Genomic DNA, 19133 nt, shown 5'->3' with positions numbered 1-19133 from the left:
TTAGAAGTAATTTACCAGTTTGACATCCTGGCCACTCTTAATCTAATTTACTGCAGCCACCAGCTCTACCCCAGGACAGTTACTCTCTAGTATATCATCCTGTTCATTTATTCTATAAAATTTATCAAAATTTTCAATTTTCTTGCTTATTTGTATGTTTGTTTATTTTATGTTCCTTTTAGTAGTATGTAAGCTCACTGATGGCAGTGATCCTATCTGTTGTGTCTACCAGTGTATCCCTGGTGCCTAAAATAATGTGCAACACATGTAACCCTCAAGTGAACATTTAATTAATTAATCAATCAATACCTTTCATGCTCCGGCATTTCAGAAATAAAGGGATTTTTATTCAAAAATTCTCTTAGAGTTTCCTTTCTTTTAGCTTTTTTTTTTTGCTTCATTTCTGTAGTCTTAACACAGGAGATAACAAAAATGTTACAAATTAAAATCTGAACACAAATCTGAGTACAACATAATTTACTTGTATTCTAATGCTTACCTCTTGACATTAAAACAGTGATTTCTTTATGCCCTTCAATTAAAATTATTTATCAAAAGTAACAGAAGTACCACTGTAGATAAAAGATTATAAAAATATCCATATAACTTAAGAATTAAAATATATTGTATAATTATAAGTTTATGCTTGTTGGTATTACCTTCTGTTTAATATTATAATAAATTATAGTGCAGCCAACCATCTCTAGATACATGAATCTCTTAAGTTCACTAACTGAAAATTCAAAATTTACATGAAACTTACTTTTCCAATCTCCACTACTGCAGCTCTGTACTTCTTCACAGGTTTGATGACCTTTTTAGACAAAGTATCCTTGTATTTCAGTTTTTTTATTCCAAGAAGGGACTCATTCCTCCTATTACAAAAAGATAAAGTCAGTTAAAAGGATATGCAAAAATTTGCAAAACTACCCCAAAGTAATAAATTTTTAATGAGTATTGTCACTGAAATTATTCTAGAAGCATTTCCAAAATTGGTTGCATTCCATGCATAAATGAGACTGTGATACTCCCAGTCCCATCAAGGAATAGCTGGCCTCTCAAAAGAGCAAAATGTAAATCATAGCATCAAATGTGATGAGAGCTGAAGTATCGATATGATATAGAACAAATAGAATCGAACTGGAAAAAAAAAAAAGTGGTCACTTTCCTTTAAAACCAAGTGACCCTAAACAGGATATCTTGCTTCCAACAGATTCAGTCCCTTTAGTTCTACCATGTGCAAGCTCCCAGCCACTACCACCTTCGGACATCAACAGGAGCTAAGCATTTTAGATTACTACACTCATCCATGGGGATCTGCAGGGGCTTGGTTCCAGGACCCTCTCAGATACCAAAAGTCAAGGAGGCGCAAGTCTTTATATAAAATGGCATACTATTTACATATAACCTACACATATCCTCCTGTTGCTGCTGCTAAGTCACTTCAGTCGTGTCCGACTCTGTGCAACTCCATAGACGTCAGCCCACCAGGCTCCCCCATCCCTGGGATTCTCCAGGCAAGAACACTGGAGTGGGTTGCCATTTCCTTCTCCAATGCATGAAAGTGAAAAAGTGAAAGTGAAGTCGCTCAGTCGTGTCCGACTTTTAGCGACCCCATGGACTGCAGCCTACCAGGCTCCTCCATCCACGGGATTTTCCAGGCAAGAGTACTGGAGTGGGGTGCCATTGCCTTCTCCGCACATATCCTCCTATACAGTTTAAATCATCTCTTTAAATCATTTAAGTTGCAATGCAAATTCTGTATCAGTTCAGTTCTGTATAAATAACTGTAAATACAACATAAATATTATGTACAAAGTTGACAGGAGTGTGGCAAATTCAAGTTTTACTTTTTGGAACTTTCAGGAATTTTTTTCGAATATTTCTGATCCATGGTTGGCTGAATGCCTAGATGCAGAATGGATGCCAATGTCCAACAATATTAAATGTCCTCCCTTTCCCCTAGCTGGCATTCATTTTGGCAAATGTTTTGTCTGCCTGAACTATAACACAAAGCTTGGACCATTGATCAGAGGGAGACTTGGGAATCCCTTCTGTGCTCTGCTACTTACATTCTGAGCCTAGTTGCCTGCTGTTTTCCAACCAGCCTGATCTCTCCTCTACCTCCTATCTCTCCCACCCCACCAGAATGCTTTTGTGGCTGTTATTCCAGAAAAAGCTGGAAAGAAGAGGAGGTTATGGAGCACCATCTTCCCAAACCTGTCAGCAATCTCCTCCATGCTCTGCAGAATGCTCTTCCACTGAGTAAACTCCTCCACTTCTCCACCTCTTCATAGAATGCTTTCTCCTAGCTCTGACTTCTTTCTATTTTGCTGATGGTGTGTTATGAAAAATAATATTTCTAAACTTTCATATAATCAATGTTATTGATCTTTGATTTCATGGCTTATTCATTGTTTTGGTTACATACGTCATGCCTGCTTCTGACCCAAAACATTGATTTCCAATGACTGTCTGCCTATTAATTCATAAACACAACTCTGTTATACTTTATTCGACAGAAAAGCCTCTCTTTTCACCCTTTTTTATTCTTTAAATATATTTCATTACTCTAGCCCATTCCATACAAACTAATCTGATTGGAATTGCATTAAACCAATAAGTTAATTTGAGAATAATAGAAATCTTTACAATATTCCATCTGCTCATCAAGTAATGTACTATTTCTCTCCATTTATTCCAGTCATTTTTTAATACCTCTTAGAAAAGATGTTGGTCTTTTTTATATTAGCCTAAATCCCCTCACAATTTCTGATAAACTTAATCCTGTACTTCACAACAACAGAATTGTTTTTCCATTATACTTTCTAGTTGACATAGCAAAGCACTGATTTTGCATCTACCCATCCTATGGAATTCTATTGTTAGTTCTGATAGTTTTTAGTTAACTTGTTAAGTTAAAAATAATAATAACTTGCAGATATCAATCCTTCTATTTTCCGAGTACTTCACCTTGGAATTCACTTGGCAAACATTTTGGGGACCCTATTATATGATAATCACATGAATTCTAATCCTAATTTCTATTTCTTACTTTAAAGCACTGCCAATAATGTTCAAAATGATATTTTTTAATAAAAGATAGGAGGAATAATAGGTTTCTGTGTGGTCCTGCATATTTTAACAGAAAACCTTCTTCTAATCCTGATTTGCTAGGAATTGCTGTTGCTGAACTTCATGATATGACTTTTCAGCACAAAAGACTCCTTTGACTACTAGTGATAATTATATTTAGACTTCTTATGATATATTGAGAACAAAATCTACATTCTCACAGCTAAATTTATAAGCTAGTGTTTTATTTTGATTTTGTATATTTCTAAATAAAGTCAACCCCTAATTTTATACTTTTTTATTCTCTTTTTACACATGTGTTATCAGAGCCTGCTGTAAAAATTTACAAGGAAACTACAACTACACTCTGAAGTGTGTGTGTGCTCAGTCATGTCCTACTCTTTGTGACCCCATGGACTGTAATGTACCCTGTCAAGCTCCTCTGTTCATGGAATTCTTCAGGCAAGAATACTGAAGTGGGTCAGCATTTCCTACTCCAGGGGATCTTCCCACCCAGTGATCAAATCCGAGATCTCCTGTGTTTCCTGCATTGGCAGGTAGATTCTTTGCCACTGGGCCACCTGGGAAGCCCTGAAGTAGCTTTATGTAAAACAAAATTATTTGTTCCTATGAGAGAACTTGCTTAAAAAGTTTTTGATCTCTCCAAATTTTTTTTAATTTTATTTTTAAACTTTACAATATTGTATTGGTTCTGCCATATATCGAAATGAATCTGCCACAGGCATACATGTGTTCCCCATCCTGAACCCTCCTCCCTCCTCCCTCCCCATACCATCCCTCTGGGTCGTCCCAGTGCACCAGCCCCAAGCATCTAGTATCATGCATCGAATCTGGACTTGCGACTCATTTCATATGTGAATGGCATTGAAATATGATCTCTCCAAATTTTTTACTGCTTCAATAAAGTCATATAATTAAAAATTTTCCAGATAATCATCACTTTAAGTTAGATTTTCAAACTGATTCATGTTAAATTACATACATTGTTTTCTAAAATTTAACAACTTCCAAATTTATGACTATTTTCTCTTTGGATTACTTACATTTCACTTTTTCTTATTTTGTTGGCCAGAAAATTACCTAATTTATTCATATCTTCAAAGACTAAACCTAGCAGTTACCATTGGACTATTTTAAAACCAATTTATAATTGATTAATTTCAACTTATTCTATTTCTTCTTTCTACTGTCTTAGATTTATTTTGTTATTTTACCAATTTCTCGAGTTCAATAAAAGCTAATTTAATTTTATTTTACTCTTTTAGTAAGTAACAGAAGCTTCTAAAGCTAAAAATTTGTTTTTACTGCTTTGAATACATTTGATATTGGACTTCTCACTAGCAAGATTTTCATGCTCTATACTTTTAGATTTAGCTGGGAGAGAATGGGGGCAAGAGGAGAAGGGGATGACAGAGGATGAGATGGCTGGATGGCATCACTGACTCGATGGACATGAGTCTGGGTGAACTCCGGGAGTTGGTGATGGACAGGGAGGCCTGGCGTGCTGCGATTCATGGGGTCGCAAAGAGTCGGACACGACTGAGCGACTGATCTGATCTGATCTGATCTGATAGTTATATATAATTATATATACCAGTCATCATTTTGTTATAATATTTCAGTTGTACTGTATGAATTGCATTGTATGAATGTGATCTTTACAAATTTTAGACTAGGTGGTCTACTGAGATTTATTTTGCAGTTTAAAAATTACTTTTCTAAAATTTAATAAGTGCTATAATATAAAGGGTATTTAGTCTCAGTTGGCTATATATATTAAATTAATCTTATTAGTTATATACATTTTCTATGTCCTTATCTCTTTTTAAGTATCATGTTTAACTCTCAATATCATTATTTTCTATCAAATTAGCCTTCTTTTCATCAGTTATTTCCATATACTTTTATTTTTTGTTATGTAGAACATAAAAATTCATTAAATATCTTCATTGTGATTTATAAGCATTATTAATAGAATCAACAATGTGAAAAGTTAGCATTAAAAATAAGTAACAAAGAGATTACTTTTAAATGTTCCCAAGACAAATAATTAAAATTTTAAAAGAAAAAACCCTAAAGTTTAATCTAAATCCTTACACCAAAATAAATTCCATATGGATTAAAACACTAAATCTAAACTGTGAAACTAAAAAGTTGGAAGAAAACATTGCTGCATATTTGTCTGTTGAAGTAGAAAAAAAGTTTCTTCATGCAAAAATATGTCAAGCATACAAATACAAAAAGAAAATAGATATTACTAACAAAGTAGAGATCAAGGACTTACTTCTGCCCCTCCTCTGTATTTTTTGACTTGAAGAACATCCTAGAACATCTGCCCAGGCTTAAATGTTGAAATCATTACCTTTGACTTGAACTCACTTATACTGTTCAATCTCCAAACTCATATCCTTTTTTGTACCACTGGTCTCAAACACTTATTCTATTTTCCTATTTCAGATTATCTATTCTTCTTCAGTTGGACCTCCATGGTCAGCCCTCCAAATTTTACTGCACACTGAAAGTGCCTTCTGATTTTCTTTGGTATCAAGAATATTATTTACAGCTTCCAAGGTTCTCATTTTGGCTATCGTTTATTTAATTTGGTGGGACTTTCTAATTCTGTCCAGCTCTCTCATTACAATGGCCTGCTTTCATGTAATGAAAGCAATTTCCTCTTTCATCTTTTGAAAATACAAAGCACATGTATTTCAAGCTTTTGTTCTAATAAATGAAGTGCCTATTTTAGGAAGAATATTTTCCTGTAGGTTTTTATGAGAATGTTCCTCTTTGACATTTTTAAAGTAGATCTTGTGTTACTGATGTTTTTCCTACAATGAGATAGATTAGACCTATGTCCAGTTTTAAAATCAAAACCCAACTATTGGAAGAAAAGCTGAATTCATTTGGCGTCTCTCATAACTAGTTGGCACAAAACACAATTTTCCTTGGGGGCAGAGAGAGCCATTTAGGCTTAGTGAATAAAAGGGTTAACTTTAAAGTTTTACTACTTCTATTTGAGGAACTCCATTCACATATACATACGGGAACCCCAAGGAATGACTGCTTGCTACTGTAGAGAATTAGAAAAGCATAGTACATGGCCAAAACCAGACTTCAAAACCACACCATACACAAAAATAAACTCAAAATGGATTAAAGACTTAAAGTGAAGAACTTGAAACCATAAAACTCCTAGAAGAAAACATAGGCAGTATGCTCTTTGACATGAATTTTAGCAATATATTTTGGAGATATGTCTCCTCAAGCAAGGGAAACAAAAGCAAAAGTAAGCAATCATTTTAACCTGTTAAAATAAGTTGTAAACACCTTAAAGAAAAAAAAGCATAAGTAAACAAATGGGACTACATCAAAGAGAGGGGGAAGGGGAATTACTGATGATAGCCCAAAGGCACAAACTTCCAGTTACAAGGTAAAGAACAACTAGGGATGTAATGTACAACATGATAAAGATAACTAACATGCATGCTACATGTTACAAATAAAAGTTTTTAAGAGGGTAAATCTTAAGAATTCTCACCATAAGGAAGAAAAAAATTTTTTCTGCTTTTATTTTTTTTAATCTTTTTTTCTTTTACTTTACAATATTGTATTGGTTTTGCCATACACCAACATGCATCCACCATCGGTGTACACGTGTTCCCCATCCTGAACCCCCTCCCACCTCCCTCCCCATACCATCCGTCTGGGTCATCCCAGTGCACCAGCCCCAAGCTTCCCATATCCTGCATCACACCTGGACTGGCGGTTCATTTCTTATATGATATTATACATGTTTTAATGCCATTCTCCCAAATCATCCCCCACTCCCTCTCCCACAGAGTCCAAAAGACTGTTCTATACATCTGTGTCTCTTTTGCTGTCTCTCATACAGTGTTGTCGTTACCATCTTTCTAAATTCCATATATATGCGTTACTATACTGTATTGGTGTTTTTCTTTCTGGCTTACTTCACTCTGTACAATAGGCTCCAGTTTCATCCACCTCATTAGAACTAATTCAAATGTATTCTTTTTAATGGCTGAGTAATACTCCATTGTGTATATGTACCACAGCTTTCTTATCCATTCATCTGCTGATGGGCATCTAAGTTGCTTCCATGTCCTGGCTATTATAAACAGTGCTGCGATGAACATTGGGGTACACGTGTCTCTTTCAATTCTGGTTTCCTCAGTGTGTATGCCCAGCAGTGGGATTGCTGGGTCGTATGGCAGTTCTATTTCCAGTTTTTTAAGGAATCTCCACACTGTTCTCCATAGTGGCTGTACTAGTTTGCATTCCCACCAACAGTGTAAGAGGGTTCCCTTTTCTCCACACCCTCTCCAGCATTTATTGCTTGTAGACTTTTGGATCACAGCCATTCTGACTGGCGTGAAATGGTACCTCATTGTGGTTTTGATTTGTATTTCTCTGATAATGAGTGATGTTGAGCATCTTTTCATGTGTTTGTTAGCCATCTGTATGTCTTCTTTGGAGAAATGTCTGCTTAGTTCTTTGGCCCATTTTTTGATTGGGTCGTTTATTTTTCTAGAATTGAGCTGCAGGAGTTGCTTGTATATTTTTGAGATTAGTTGTTTGTCAGTTGCTTCATTTGCTATTATTTTCTCCCATTCTGAAGGCTGTCTTTTCACCTTGCTTAGAGTTTCTTTTGTTGTGCAGAACCTTTTAATTTTAATTAGATCCTATTTGTTTATTTTTGCTTTTATTTCCAATATTCTGGGAGGTGGGTCATAGAGGATCCTGTTGTGATGTATGTCAGAGAGTGTTTTGCCCATGTTCTCCTCTAAGATTTTTTATAGTTTCTGGTCTTATGTTTAGATCTTTAATCCATTTTGAGTTTATTTTTGTGTATGGTGTTAGAAAGTGTTCTAGTTTCATTCTTTTACAAGTGGTTAACCAGTTTTCCCAGCACCACTTGTTAAAGAGATTGTCTTTTCTCCACTGTATATTCTTGCCTCCTTTGTCAATGATAAGGTGTCCATAGGTGCGTGGGTTTATCTCTGGGCTTTCTATTTTGTTCCATTGATTTACACTTCTGTTTTGTGCCAGTACCATACTGTCTTGACGACTGTGTCTTTGTAGTAGAGCCTGAAGTCAGGCAGTTTGATTTCTCCAGTTCCATTCTTCTTTCTTAAGATTGCTTTGGCTATTCAAGGTTTTTTGTATTTCCATACAAATTGTGAAATTATTTGGTCTAGCTCTGGGAAAAATACCATTGGTACCTTGATAGGGATTGCATTGAATCTATAGATTGCTTTGGGTAGTATACCCATTTTCACTATATTGATTCTTCCAATCCATGAACATGGTATATTTCTCCATCTATTAGTGTCCTCTTTGATTTCTTTCACCAGTGTTTTATAGTTTTCTACATAAAGGTCTTTAGTTTCTTTAGGTAGATATATTCCTAAGTATTTTATTCTTTTCGTTGCAATGGTGAATGGAATTGTTTCCTTGATTTCTCTTTCTATTTTCTCATTATTAGTGTAGGATACCGGAGTAGGAATCCTACTAATCCGGAATTAGGAATGCAAGGGATTTCTGTGTGTTGATTTTATATCCTGCAACTTTACTATATTCATTGATTAGCTCTAGTAATTTTCTGGTGGTTTCTTTAGGGTTTGCTTTTCTAATGTCGCATTTTTATGAGATGATGGATGTTCACCAAACCCACTGTGGTAATCATTTCATGATGTACATAACCCAAATCATTATGTCGTCCACCTTAAAATTTATACAGTGCTGGAGAAGGCACTGGCACCCCACTCCAGTACTCTTGCCTGGAAAATCCCATGGACGGAGAAGCGTGGTAGGCTGCAGTCCAGGGGTTCACTAAGGGTCGGAAACGACTGAGTGATTTCACTTTCACTTTTCACTTTCATGCATTGGAGAAGGAAATGGCAACCCACTCCAGCGTTCTTGCCTGGAGAATCCCAGGGACGGGGGAGTCTAGTGGGCTGCCGTCTAGGGGTCGCACAGAGTCGGACACGACTGAAGTGACTTAGCAGCAGCAGCAGCATGTCAATCATATCTCAGTTAAACTGGATGAAAAAATTAAGTAAATAATTGGACCCCAAAGTTTGTGTGAAAGATGCTAATGGCCTAGAAATTCAATCATCCAACATGTCTCAATAGCAAAAGGGATAATTTATTTCCTACTAGAAATAAGAACATGCTCTATTATTCCTCAGTTCAGGTGCACAAACATTTTTGTGTGTATTTATTTATTTACCTAGACACAGATACTCACTACCTTCTAGATGCCTGTTTTAACTGCATAGACTCCACTCTCTTTATCATCCATCTTATATATCTTTTAGAGCTTTCCTGGTGGCTCAGATAGTAAAGAATCTACCTGGACCCAGGATGGATCCAGGTTCCATCCCTGGGTCAGGAAAATACCTGGGAGAAGGAAATGGCAACCTACTCCGGTATTCTTGCCTGGAGAATTCTATAAATGGAGGAGCTTGGTGGGCTACAGTCCAGGGGGGTCACAAAGAGGCAGACACAACAGAGCGACTAACTCATAACACACCATATATCTTTAAGGAACAATTTTACTCATTTTTTAAAGTTGTTAATGCTAATCAAACAAATATTACAGTACCTTTTCAAGAAGTCATAGACAGGATTTGTTATCTCCACCATAGGTTGAAATTTTTCATCATGCATACATTTTTGCATAACTTGTGTAAAGAATTCCAGGAATCTAGGTCTCTGCTTAAATTTCATAACTGTGAAAACAAGGAAATTCATGTATAATCACCAATACACTTGGTTAATGGCATTGAAAGGATACTACTGCTATTAGTCATTTCATTCTAACAGGCAAGTTTATTAACCTGCTTTTTTTTTTTTTTTGGCCCGTGCCATGCAGTATATTCTTAGTTCCTCAACAAAGAATCAAATCCATGGTCCCTGCATTGGAAGCATGGAGTCTTAACCACTGGACTGCCAGAGAAGTCCCTTCATTTCTTTCTAGATTTCTTACTTTTTAAAAATGTATAGGAGTAAATGTTGTGAGACTATTGTTTTCCTATGATCAAACAATCCTTTATAGTCTAAATTTCTTTTATTTTCCAAATATCTCAGTGTTTGAAAGATTTCCTAAAAGTTCCCTAACATACGACTAGGTGGGGGTAAATATACTGCTGAAAACTGCCAGAATAACTAGTCATCCTAATTTTTATTATATTTCACTCTGAGATAAACAATAATGCTGCTATTTCTTCACAGTTGAGCTTAAAAATCACTAACACATTGTTCAGTTCCTAGTTTTTGTAAGCTTCATAACAACACAACATCAATTACTGCCAAAATAAGTCAACATAAAGGTTCCGCATTTTCAGATTTTAAATCAGGTACCTATTTTGGTCTCTTTCCTTACTTGACAATCAAGCGTCTGCTTTATTCTGAATGGGTAAGAACCTGAAATCTTCTGCCAACAACAGAATTCATGGAATAAAAGATCTTCAGCCGTAAGGTGAGCAAGCAACATATGTATGACAAGGTAACCTACCTTCTTTCACAGCACCTTTGACCGACCAGTTTAAAACTATAGGGTAAAGAAATATGGGATCTTCTGCTCCTGAGAGTTCAGTTGTAATATCTAAGGTTAAAAAGAATTAGTAAGTTGTTGGTTTTGTTTAATATCAATAACCAAAAATGAAAATCCTTTGGTGGAGGGTGAAAAATAGGAAAATACCCAAGTAAACATTTCAGACATCCTAAATTCTTGTCTTAAAATATAAATTACATATTTTTGAGATTTAAGAGATTCAATAATTCAATTATTTTCCTTTCATTTTTTCCCCTAAAGGCCAAGGAGTCTATTACCAAATAGGGGAAGAATCTCTAAAGCATGAATCTTTATTACTCAACAGCTATTGTCTATCAGCAAGTATCAGACACAGAAACCAGATTCTCAGTTTGATACTTTTTTTTCCGGCTGCACAGCATGTGGGATGCAGGAACTTAGTTCCCTGACCAGGCATTGAACCCACACCCCTGCATTGGAAGCATGGAGTTTTAACCACTGAACCACCAGGGAAGTCCCTAAGTCTTACATGTCTTAGTTATGAGACCTTGGGAAGTTACTTACCTTCTCTGTGCTTCCCTTTCCTTATCTTTAAAATGAAATAATAATAGTAGCTTTTTCATATGGCTGTTATATAAGGACTATATAAGTTTTAATATGAATAAAACACTTAAAATAGTTCTTGGCACACAGAGAGCCCTGTATAAAACTGTTATTTTTATTATTGTTTTGTTACTGAATCTATTGTTTAGCTCCTAACTTTACATTGTGCTCCTTAGTGAAATGTGGAGGGGGTGATAATATGAAAATAAATAATTCACATTTCCAGAACCCTTTACACTTCCAGAACCCTTTCTATAATCTAAGGAATTATAATTTTTATATGTAACCAGACAATTAGAGCTTTCCCAAAACTAGGTTTATAGGTTTTGTGAATAATAGAGCATTGGGTTCAATTCATAAGTTCAGCTGGAAACAGAGACATGGAGTGTGTTTAAATAAAGTGAGAGATTCAAGTCAGGGAATTCTGAAACAGTACAACCACCTATATACAACCGAGGCACAGAGTAAGACAGGTGAGATGGGGACACAGAATTCTACAAGGGTAGTGACTTCCCAAAAACCAAGGGGCCAAAAGTGCTACCTTCTAATAAGAGAAACTTATGTACTCTTTTATTCTTCTAGGTCTGAAGTGCTGCTTCTTAAAAATGTGAGAACAGTTGTCATCACCAGAAAGTAAATCAATTTCTTAATCAGATTTCCAAGATGCAAACTCCAAAACTCCAATCATCATGTCAGCATTTTGGTCTATTACTAAATTACAATACAGCCCAACGACCTAAAATCAGTGTTTCACTTGAGTGTTTCACATGGTTCAAATCACTCGTATATTAACACCTCTCATGCTATCCCTTTCTTTCTCAGTTACATTTCTGCCTTCAGAACAGTGATTCTCAACGTTGTGTTCCCCTTCTACAATACATTTGCCAACACTTGTGTCACAGCTGGGGCTGGTGGGGGGTGGGGGTAGGGGAGACAGTCCGGAGGGGATGGTGTGCTATGCATCTCTGGACAAAGGCCAGAGATGCTGTTTTACATCCACAATGCCTAAGACAGTCCCCCACAGCAAAGAATTATCTGGCCCAAATTGGCAATATTGTCGAGGTTGAGAAACTCTGCTTTAGAATGAGAAGCTTTAAGCTCAAATCCAAGCCAACTATGTAATCCTAAATAAACCGCTTAATCTTTATGAGCTACATCTGTAAAAATCAGGTTAGCAATCCCTTATTAACAGAGTATTGTTAGGATTAAGGACATAATGTAAAAGCACTGCATAAACCATAAAGGGCTTACCAAATGCTAATCTCATTCTAATCCTTTTAACAAAATATTTTCTTATTTTAAAAAAAAAACACAAAATGCTAAACAGAAGTATACAGAAAGAAAAATAATAGATTACATTGCTTTGTCAGTTTGAGTAGATGTGTCTCCAATAAAACCAGCTGTTCATTTATTTTTTCAGGTACTAATACCTGCTGTGGCTTCTTATTCTTGCAAGACTTCTTGGAAGAACCCTAGAAACATTGGTTAAATGTCAGGACGTATTTCAATATGTTTCAAGAATTGTCATTTTCAAATAACATTCTTTAAATTATGTTCATGCTTTCATACTTGGTAGACCAAGTTATGAATCTACATAGCTAAATGTACTAATAATTAATTAATAACAACCCATTGTAGTCTAACTAAATGCCAGATACAATACAAAGTGTTTTATGGAGGTTGACCAAAATAATTCTTCTCTTCCCTTTCCCTTCCTCCCAGTAACTTCTACTCCCCTAAGCAGCCCCTTCCCCACTACACACACCCTTTTGAGAGCACTTGCAGATACAGCTCTCAAAATCCTCAAAAAAAAATGCTTTCAGAAATATATCCTTTTCTTTCCTTCCTTTTTTTTTTCCCCTTGCCCCAGAGGGAGCTTCCTTACAACTAAGCTAATTGCTTTTGCTACTTTGCCTTTCATTGAATGTAACATGATCAGTAATTAGTGGATTAAGAATTGGTGGGTCTGCACTCAGGCTCCCCACCATGTTTTCAACTGTCTGAGCCTGAGAACTGACTGGTTCATGTCTCCCACTCTCTGAAAAAATAGACCTGCCAAGATCTTTTGGCTTTGAGGGACCCCAGATGCTTATAATAATTCCTGACTTCTATAAACTAGATACTAGATTCTCAATCCCCACAGTCTTACTCTGAAAGAAGTATTACAACCTGCTGCTGGACTAAAGGCTCCAAGGAAAGAGGGATGGGGTCCTGTCCTGCCGTGATGCGAAGGGGCAGGGCCCTGAGTCAAGGCCTCAGTGACATGAAGGGGCTGGCTGATGGACTCTGAGAGTGGACAACACTTGGTGAAGAAAAAAATCCTCAAGTCACTTTCAGCTTAATCAAAACTTTCTCTAGAATCCCCACACACACCCCAAAAAGTATTATGGCTAAAAATATTCATCCAGGGAAACTATGGGATTTTTCTTAAGCTTTTTCCACATATAATAGAGATAGAGCTACTCCAATTGAAACAGGCTTAGGGGTCATAGTCTCAACCCCAATCCTGATCACAAAAGAGGCTGCAAGCAGTTCCCAGTACTCTTCAGAAACCAGATAAACTAAGCAATGTTTCAAAATTTGACCTACCTACAAAATCATTTAACCACATACTTTCAAGAAAAGGCAATAACGATCTAGTAAGACCCATGCTTGGAGTCAGCATGGGTCTTACTTAAAAGTTATCTCAAACATTAGAAGCCTCATAAGGAAGACAATGTAGGTGTTACAAGAAGTTCAGGAAATCTACTTGGGGCAGAGCAAAAAGCTCTGACATATTTATTGCATTCAGTGACCCACCGAAAATAATAAAAATCTTCAGTCTGGGAGAGACCTTTGAGGGTTTTCAGTCTAATGTCCAACTGGGTATAGGAAGCTCTCATCAACACCTAACTGATCATCAATACTAGAAACAGGGGGCTATTCAATATTCTAGCATAGAGACCTTTTAATTTTCTGGATAGTAATTAAAATTGAAAGAAAAGGAAGGAAAAAAGAAGCTCTTCACTATACATTCATCCTCTTTTATGTAAATATGACAAACTAAAAACTAATCAATTATCTAACATATTTACTAACACTACATGACCTCTCATAAAATTCAAATAATGTATGTTTAAAGATGAGACACAAAGAACAAACAATTACCTCTTCTTGCATTTCCTCTAGGTCTGTAGTACCAAATAGAGATTTGCAACCTGATGAGATGTCCAACACCTTTTTTCCATAATTTATAATCATTACTGCCAGGTCATATTCCTTCCATGAACGCAGGATCTGATTAAAAATATTAATTATCTCTGTTGGAAATTCACATCTATTTTCAAGTGCCATGTATCACCTTCTGGAAATTCATAAGTTTCATGTTTTGGATGTAATGCCCCTGTTTTTGCTATGTAAGCATACCTCCAGACCATATTTCTCTAGAATTCAAACTGTATGATTTCAGTATTTTAAATAAAGGACCAAAAACAAACAAATGAAAAACCAGGAATTTCATCAGTAACGAATTCTTGGTATCTCTGGGGCTTCCCTGGTGGCTCAGATGGTAAAGAATTCACCTGCAATGCGGGAGACCTGGATTCGATCCTTGGGTTGTGAAGATCCCCTGGAGGAGGGCATGGCAACCCACTCCAGTATTCTTGCCTGGAGAATCCCCATGGACAGAGGAGCCTGGTGGGCTACAGTCCATGCGGTCACGAAGAGTCAGACACAACTGAGTGACTAAGCACAGCACAGCACAGCTGGGACATACATCTTTTGGTATAGTAAGCTAACTATTAAAAAGCATTTCCACTTAAAAAAGCCACGCTAAAACAAAATCATTGTTAAAGGCCATGTAACCACCACTTCTTGTCTTGGGTTGTCTTCTTTGTGAAATCACACAATTACTGACCTCATGACATCTTGGGGAACATTTTTAGCTGTGAATGATATACATGACCTTCGTGTTGAACTAGGCTGGAGATCAGCTGGTTTGGGCAGATTCTCCATGAGCCCTGGGAAGTACACGCTGTACTCAGAATATGAGAAGGAGCCGCTCTGCCACCCAGTCTCATCCACATTCCTTGTTACAAACTGTTATCTGGCCTCCTCTAGCCTGGTCCTTACCTCCCTCTCCAGTGTCATCTTCCAGTATTCATATCCTTGTGTTGTACTTTCAGCTTACAAAATATTGAATCAAGTATCAATCCTGATACTCACCATGGTGTCAGGACTTCATGCCTCCCTACAGGGGAGGTTTATCCCAGAACAGCTTTCCCTCCTTATTTATACAGCTTTACCTGGTCATTAAAACCTGGGATCTAACATTAACCCAGGAAAGCATCCCTGGCCTACAATCTGATTTGCATAGACCCTGCTCTAGCAAGAGATCACACAAGGGGACACATTCACCATGAACCCCCAGGGAAACTCTCTTAGGGTATAAATAAGTCTGTATGAACTTATCTGTAGATGTATTCTGTTAGGTTGAATAGGTTAGTATTTAAGATAACTGGATTCTTTACCACTGGTGGTCAGTGGTAAAGAAACTTCCTGACAAGCAGGAGACACGGTTTCAATCCCTGAGTCAGAAAGATCCCCTGGAGAAGGAAATGGCAACCCACTCCAGTATTCTTGCCTGGGAAATCCCATGGACAGAGGAGCCTGGTGGGCTGCAGTCCATGGGGTCCCAAAAGAGTCGGACACAACTTAGCGACTAAACAATAACAATTTAAGATAGGTAACAACTGTGACTTCCCAGGAAGTGAAGGATATATAAGTGGCTGAAAAGCAGTAAGTGCCTGCTTATATCTGATAAGACCTACCTAAAAACATCTATTTCTGCTTTATTGACTATGCCAAAGCCTTTGACTGTGTGGATCACAATAAACTGTGGAAAATTCTGAAAGAGATGGGAATACCAGACCACCTGATCTGCCTCTTGAGACACCTATGTGCAGGTCAGGAAGCAACAGTTAGAACTGGACATGGAACAACAGACTGGTTCCAAATAGGAAAAGGAGTACGTCAAGACTGTATATTGTCACCCTGCTTATTTAACTTATATGCAGAGTACATCATGAGAAACGCTGGACTGGAAGAAACACAAGCTGGAATCAAGATTGCCAGGAGAAATATCAATAACCTCAGATATGCAGATGACACCACCCTTATGGCAGAAAGTGAAAAGGAACTAAAAAGCCTGTTGATGAAGGTGAAAGTGGAGAGTGAAAAAGTTGTCTTAAAGCTCAACATTCAGAAAACAAAGATCATGGCATCCAGTCCCATCACTTCATGGGAAATAGATGGGGAAACAGTGGAAACAGTGTCAGACTTTATTTTTTTGGGCTCCAAAATCACTACAGATGTTGACTGCAGCCATGAAATTAAAAGACGCTTACTCCTTGGAAGGAAAGTTATGACCAACCTAGATAGCATATTCAAAAGCAAAGACATTACTTTGCCAACAAAGGTTCGTCTAGTCAAGGCTACGGTTTTTCCTGTGGTCATGTATGGATGTAAGAGTTGGACTGTGAAGAAAGCTGAGCACCGAAGAATTGATGCTTTTGAACTGTGGTGTTGGAGAAGACTCTTTTGAGTCCCTTGGACTGCAAGGAGATCCAACCAGTCCATTCTAAAGGAGATCAGCCCTGGGATTTCTTTGGAAGGAATGATGCTAAAGCTGAAACTCCAGTAGTTTGGCCACCTGATGCGAAGAGTTGACTCATTGGAAAAGACTCTGATGCTGGGAGAGACTGGGGGCAAGAGGAGAAGGGGACGACAGAGGATGAGATAGCCAGATGGCATCACCGACTCGATGGACATGAGTCTGAGTGATCTCCGGGAGTTGGTGATGGACAGGGAGGCCTGGCATGCTGTGATTCATGGGGTCGCAAAGAGTTGGACATGACTGAGCGACTGATCTGATCTGAATGCAAGTGCTAAGAACTAGAACTATTTCTGTAAGACCAGGGGAGTGGTGTTCAACTAATGCTGACTACGGGACAGAATGTGGGAAGGAAAACGGTGAAACAAACTTTACAAAGGCAGTAGGGGTTTAGGCCAAGTAGTGCCTTGAATACCAAGTAAAACAATCCAACTCATTGTAAAATTGATATGAGAGGGAATGAGATTTGTTATTATAAAACAGAAATGAGATAACATTTGCACCTTATTCACCTTTGCTTTCCAACATATTTGGTTTATAGACAACTGTGCAATCTTTTCCCCTTGTTTTAATATGCCAGTGGAAAATACTAAATGAGAATGAAATTTTTTCCAATCAAAAGAAAAAGAAAACCAGTGCTATTTAATATACCAAATGACAAACAGAAATTTTTAAAATGTGCCAGATGTTTGACATAATAAATTTTTTTAACAACTCAAAAATAATGAAACACAAGATGACATATCTCAGAAGTGGCACTTTATTTAGAATTATGATAACTTTTAGAAAAAAAAATACTGCTACTTAAAGAAGAAAGACTGAACCATCTGGAAAGATTACCAAGCTTTAAAACATAACAGAGAAAAGAAACAGGGTCATTTGACTAATTGGGCTTTACATGTCCTAAGAGAAAATCTGTAGAAAATATATATTTATATCAAATGAATACCTCATATCTGGGATTGAGTAGTCAGGTTTCTTGGTCTATTCGTCAGGCTGGAAGAAACATGAAATGATGATTCTCCCAGCCTATCAGTTTGTGAAAAAAAATCAGCTCTAGTATCAAAATTCTGACATTAATATTGGGTTAGCCAAAAAGTTCATTCGGGCTTCAAATGCTCTTCCAGGAAACTCAAACTTTTGGCCAAGCCAATAAATCAGTCAGTTCAGTCACTCAGTTGTGTCCGACTCTTTGTGACCCCATGTACTGCAGCATGCAAGGCCTGTAGCACCGACTCTGGGAGCCTGCTCAAACTCACCCCCAACGAGTGAATGATGCCATCCAACAATTTCATCCTCTGTTGTCCCCTTGTACTCCTGCCTTCAATCTTGCCCGGCATCAGGGTCTTTTCCGATGTCAGCTCTTTGTATCAGGTGGCCAAAGTATTGGAGTTTCAGCTTCATCATCAGTCCTTCCAATGAATATTCAGGACTGATTTATTTTAGGATGGACTAGTTGGATCTCCTTGCAGTCCAAGGGATTCTCAAGAGTCTTCTCCAACACCACAGTTCAAAGGCATCAATTCTTTGGCACTCAGCTTTCTTTATGGTCCAACTCCCACATCATATATGACTACTGGCAAAACCATAGCTTTGACTAGACAGACCTTTGTTGACAAAGTCATGTCTCTGCTTTTTAATATACTGTCTAGGTTTGTCAGAGCTTTTCTTCCAAGGAGCAAGTGTCTTCTAATTTCATGGCAGCAGTCACCATCTGGAGTGATTTTGGAGCCCCCCAAAATAAAGTCTGTCACTGTTTTCATTGTTTTCCCATCTATTTGCCATGAAGTGATGGAACCAGATGCCATGATCCTAGTTTTTTGAATGTTGAGTTTTAAGCCAGCTTTTTCACTCTCCTCTCTCTCTTTCAAGAGGCTCTTTAGTTCCTCTTCACTTTCTGCCATAAGAGTGGTATCATCTGCGTATCTGAGGTTATTGATATTTCTCCCAGCAGTCTTGATTTCAGCTTGTGCTTCATCCAGTCCAACATTTCTCATGATGTCCTCTGCATATAAGTTAAACAAGCAGGGTGACAATATACAGCCTTGATGTACTCCTTTCCTGATTTGGAACCAATCGGTTGTTCTATGTCCAGTCCTATACACTGGTCCTTCGTGACCTACATATAGATTTCTCAGGAGGCAGGTAAGGTGGTCTGGTTTTACTATCTCTTTAAGAATTTCCCAGTTTGTTGTGATCCACACAGTCAAAGGCTTTGGTGTAGTCAAT

The 19133-nt window shown here is 37.4% G+C and overlaps 1 protein-coding gene across 10 annotated transcripts in view; it reads right to left on the bottom strand.

Annotated features, from left to right (window-relative positions):
• The window catches only part of CFAP54 (cilia and flagella associated protein 54), a 300763-nt gene that overhangs the window by 177811 nt on the left and 103819 nt on the right, over positions 1–19133 (bottom strand). For all 10 annotated transcript variants that reach the window (XM_061416977.1, XM_061416975.1, XM_061416972.1 and 7 more), the window contains 6 exons: positions 14402–14530; positions 12612–12726; positions 10634–10723; positions 9722–9848; positions 764–875; positions 310–410 (listed from right to left, as the gene is read on the bottom strand). In XM_061416977.1, coding sequence (XP_061272961.1) covers positions 310–410; positions 764–875; positions 9722–9848; positions 10634–10723; positions 12612–12726; positions 14402–14530 — 674 coding nt within the window. The remainder of the gene's footprint in view (positions 1–309; positions 411–763; positions 876–9721; positions 9849–10633; positions 10724–12611; positions 12727–14401; positions 14531–19133) is intronic.

This window comes from Bos javanicus, chromosome 5 (genome assembly GCF_032452875.1).
Source record: "Bos javanicus breed banteng chromosome 5, ARS-OSU_banteng_1.0, whole genome shotgun sequence".
NCBI classification, from domain to species: Eukaryota; Metazoa; Chordata; class Mammalia; order Artiodactyla; family Bovidae; genus Bos; species Bos javanicus.
The sequence above is the reverse complement of the archived record's forward strand: the minus strand, read 5'-3'. Positions and strand labels throughout refer to the sequence as shown.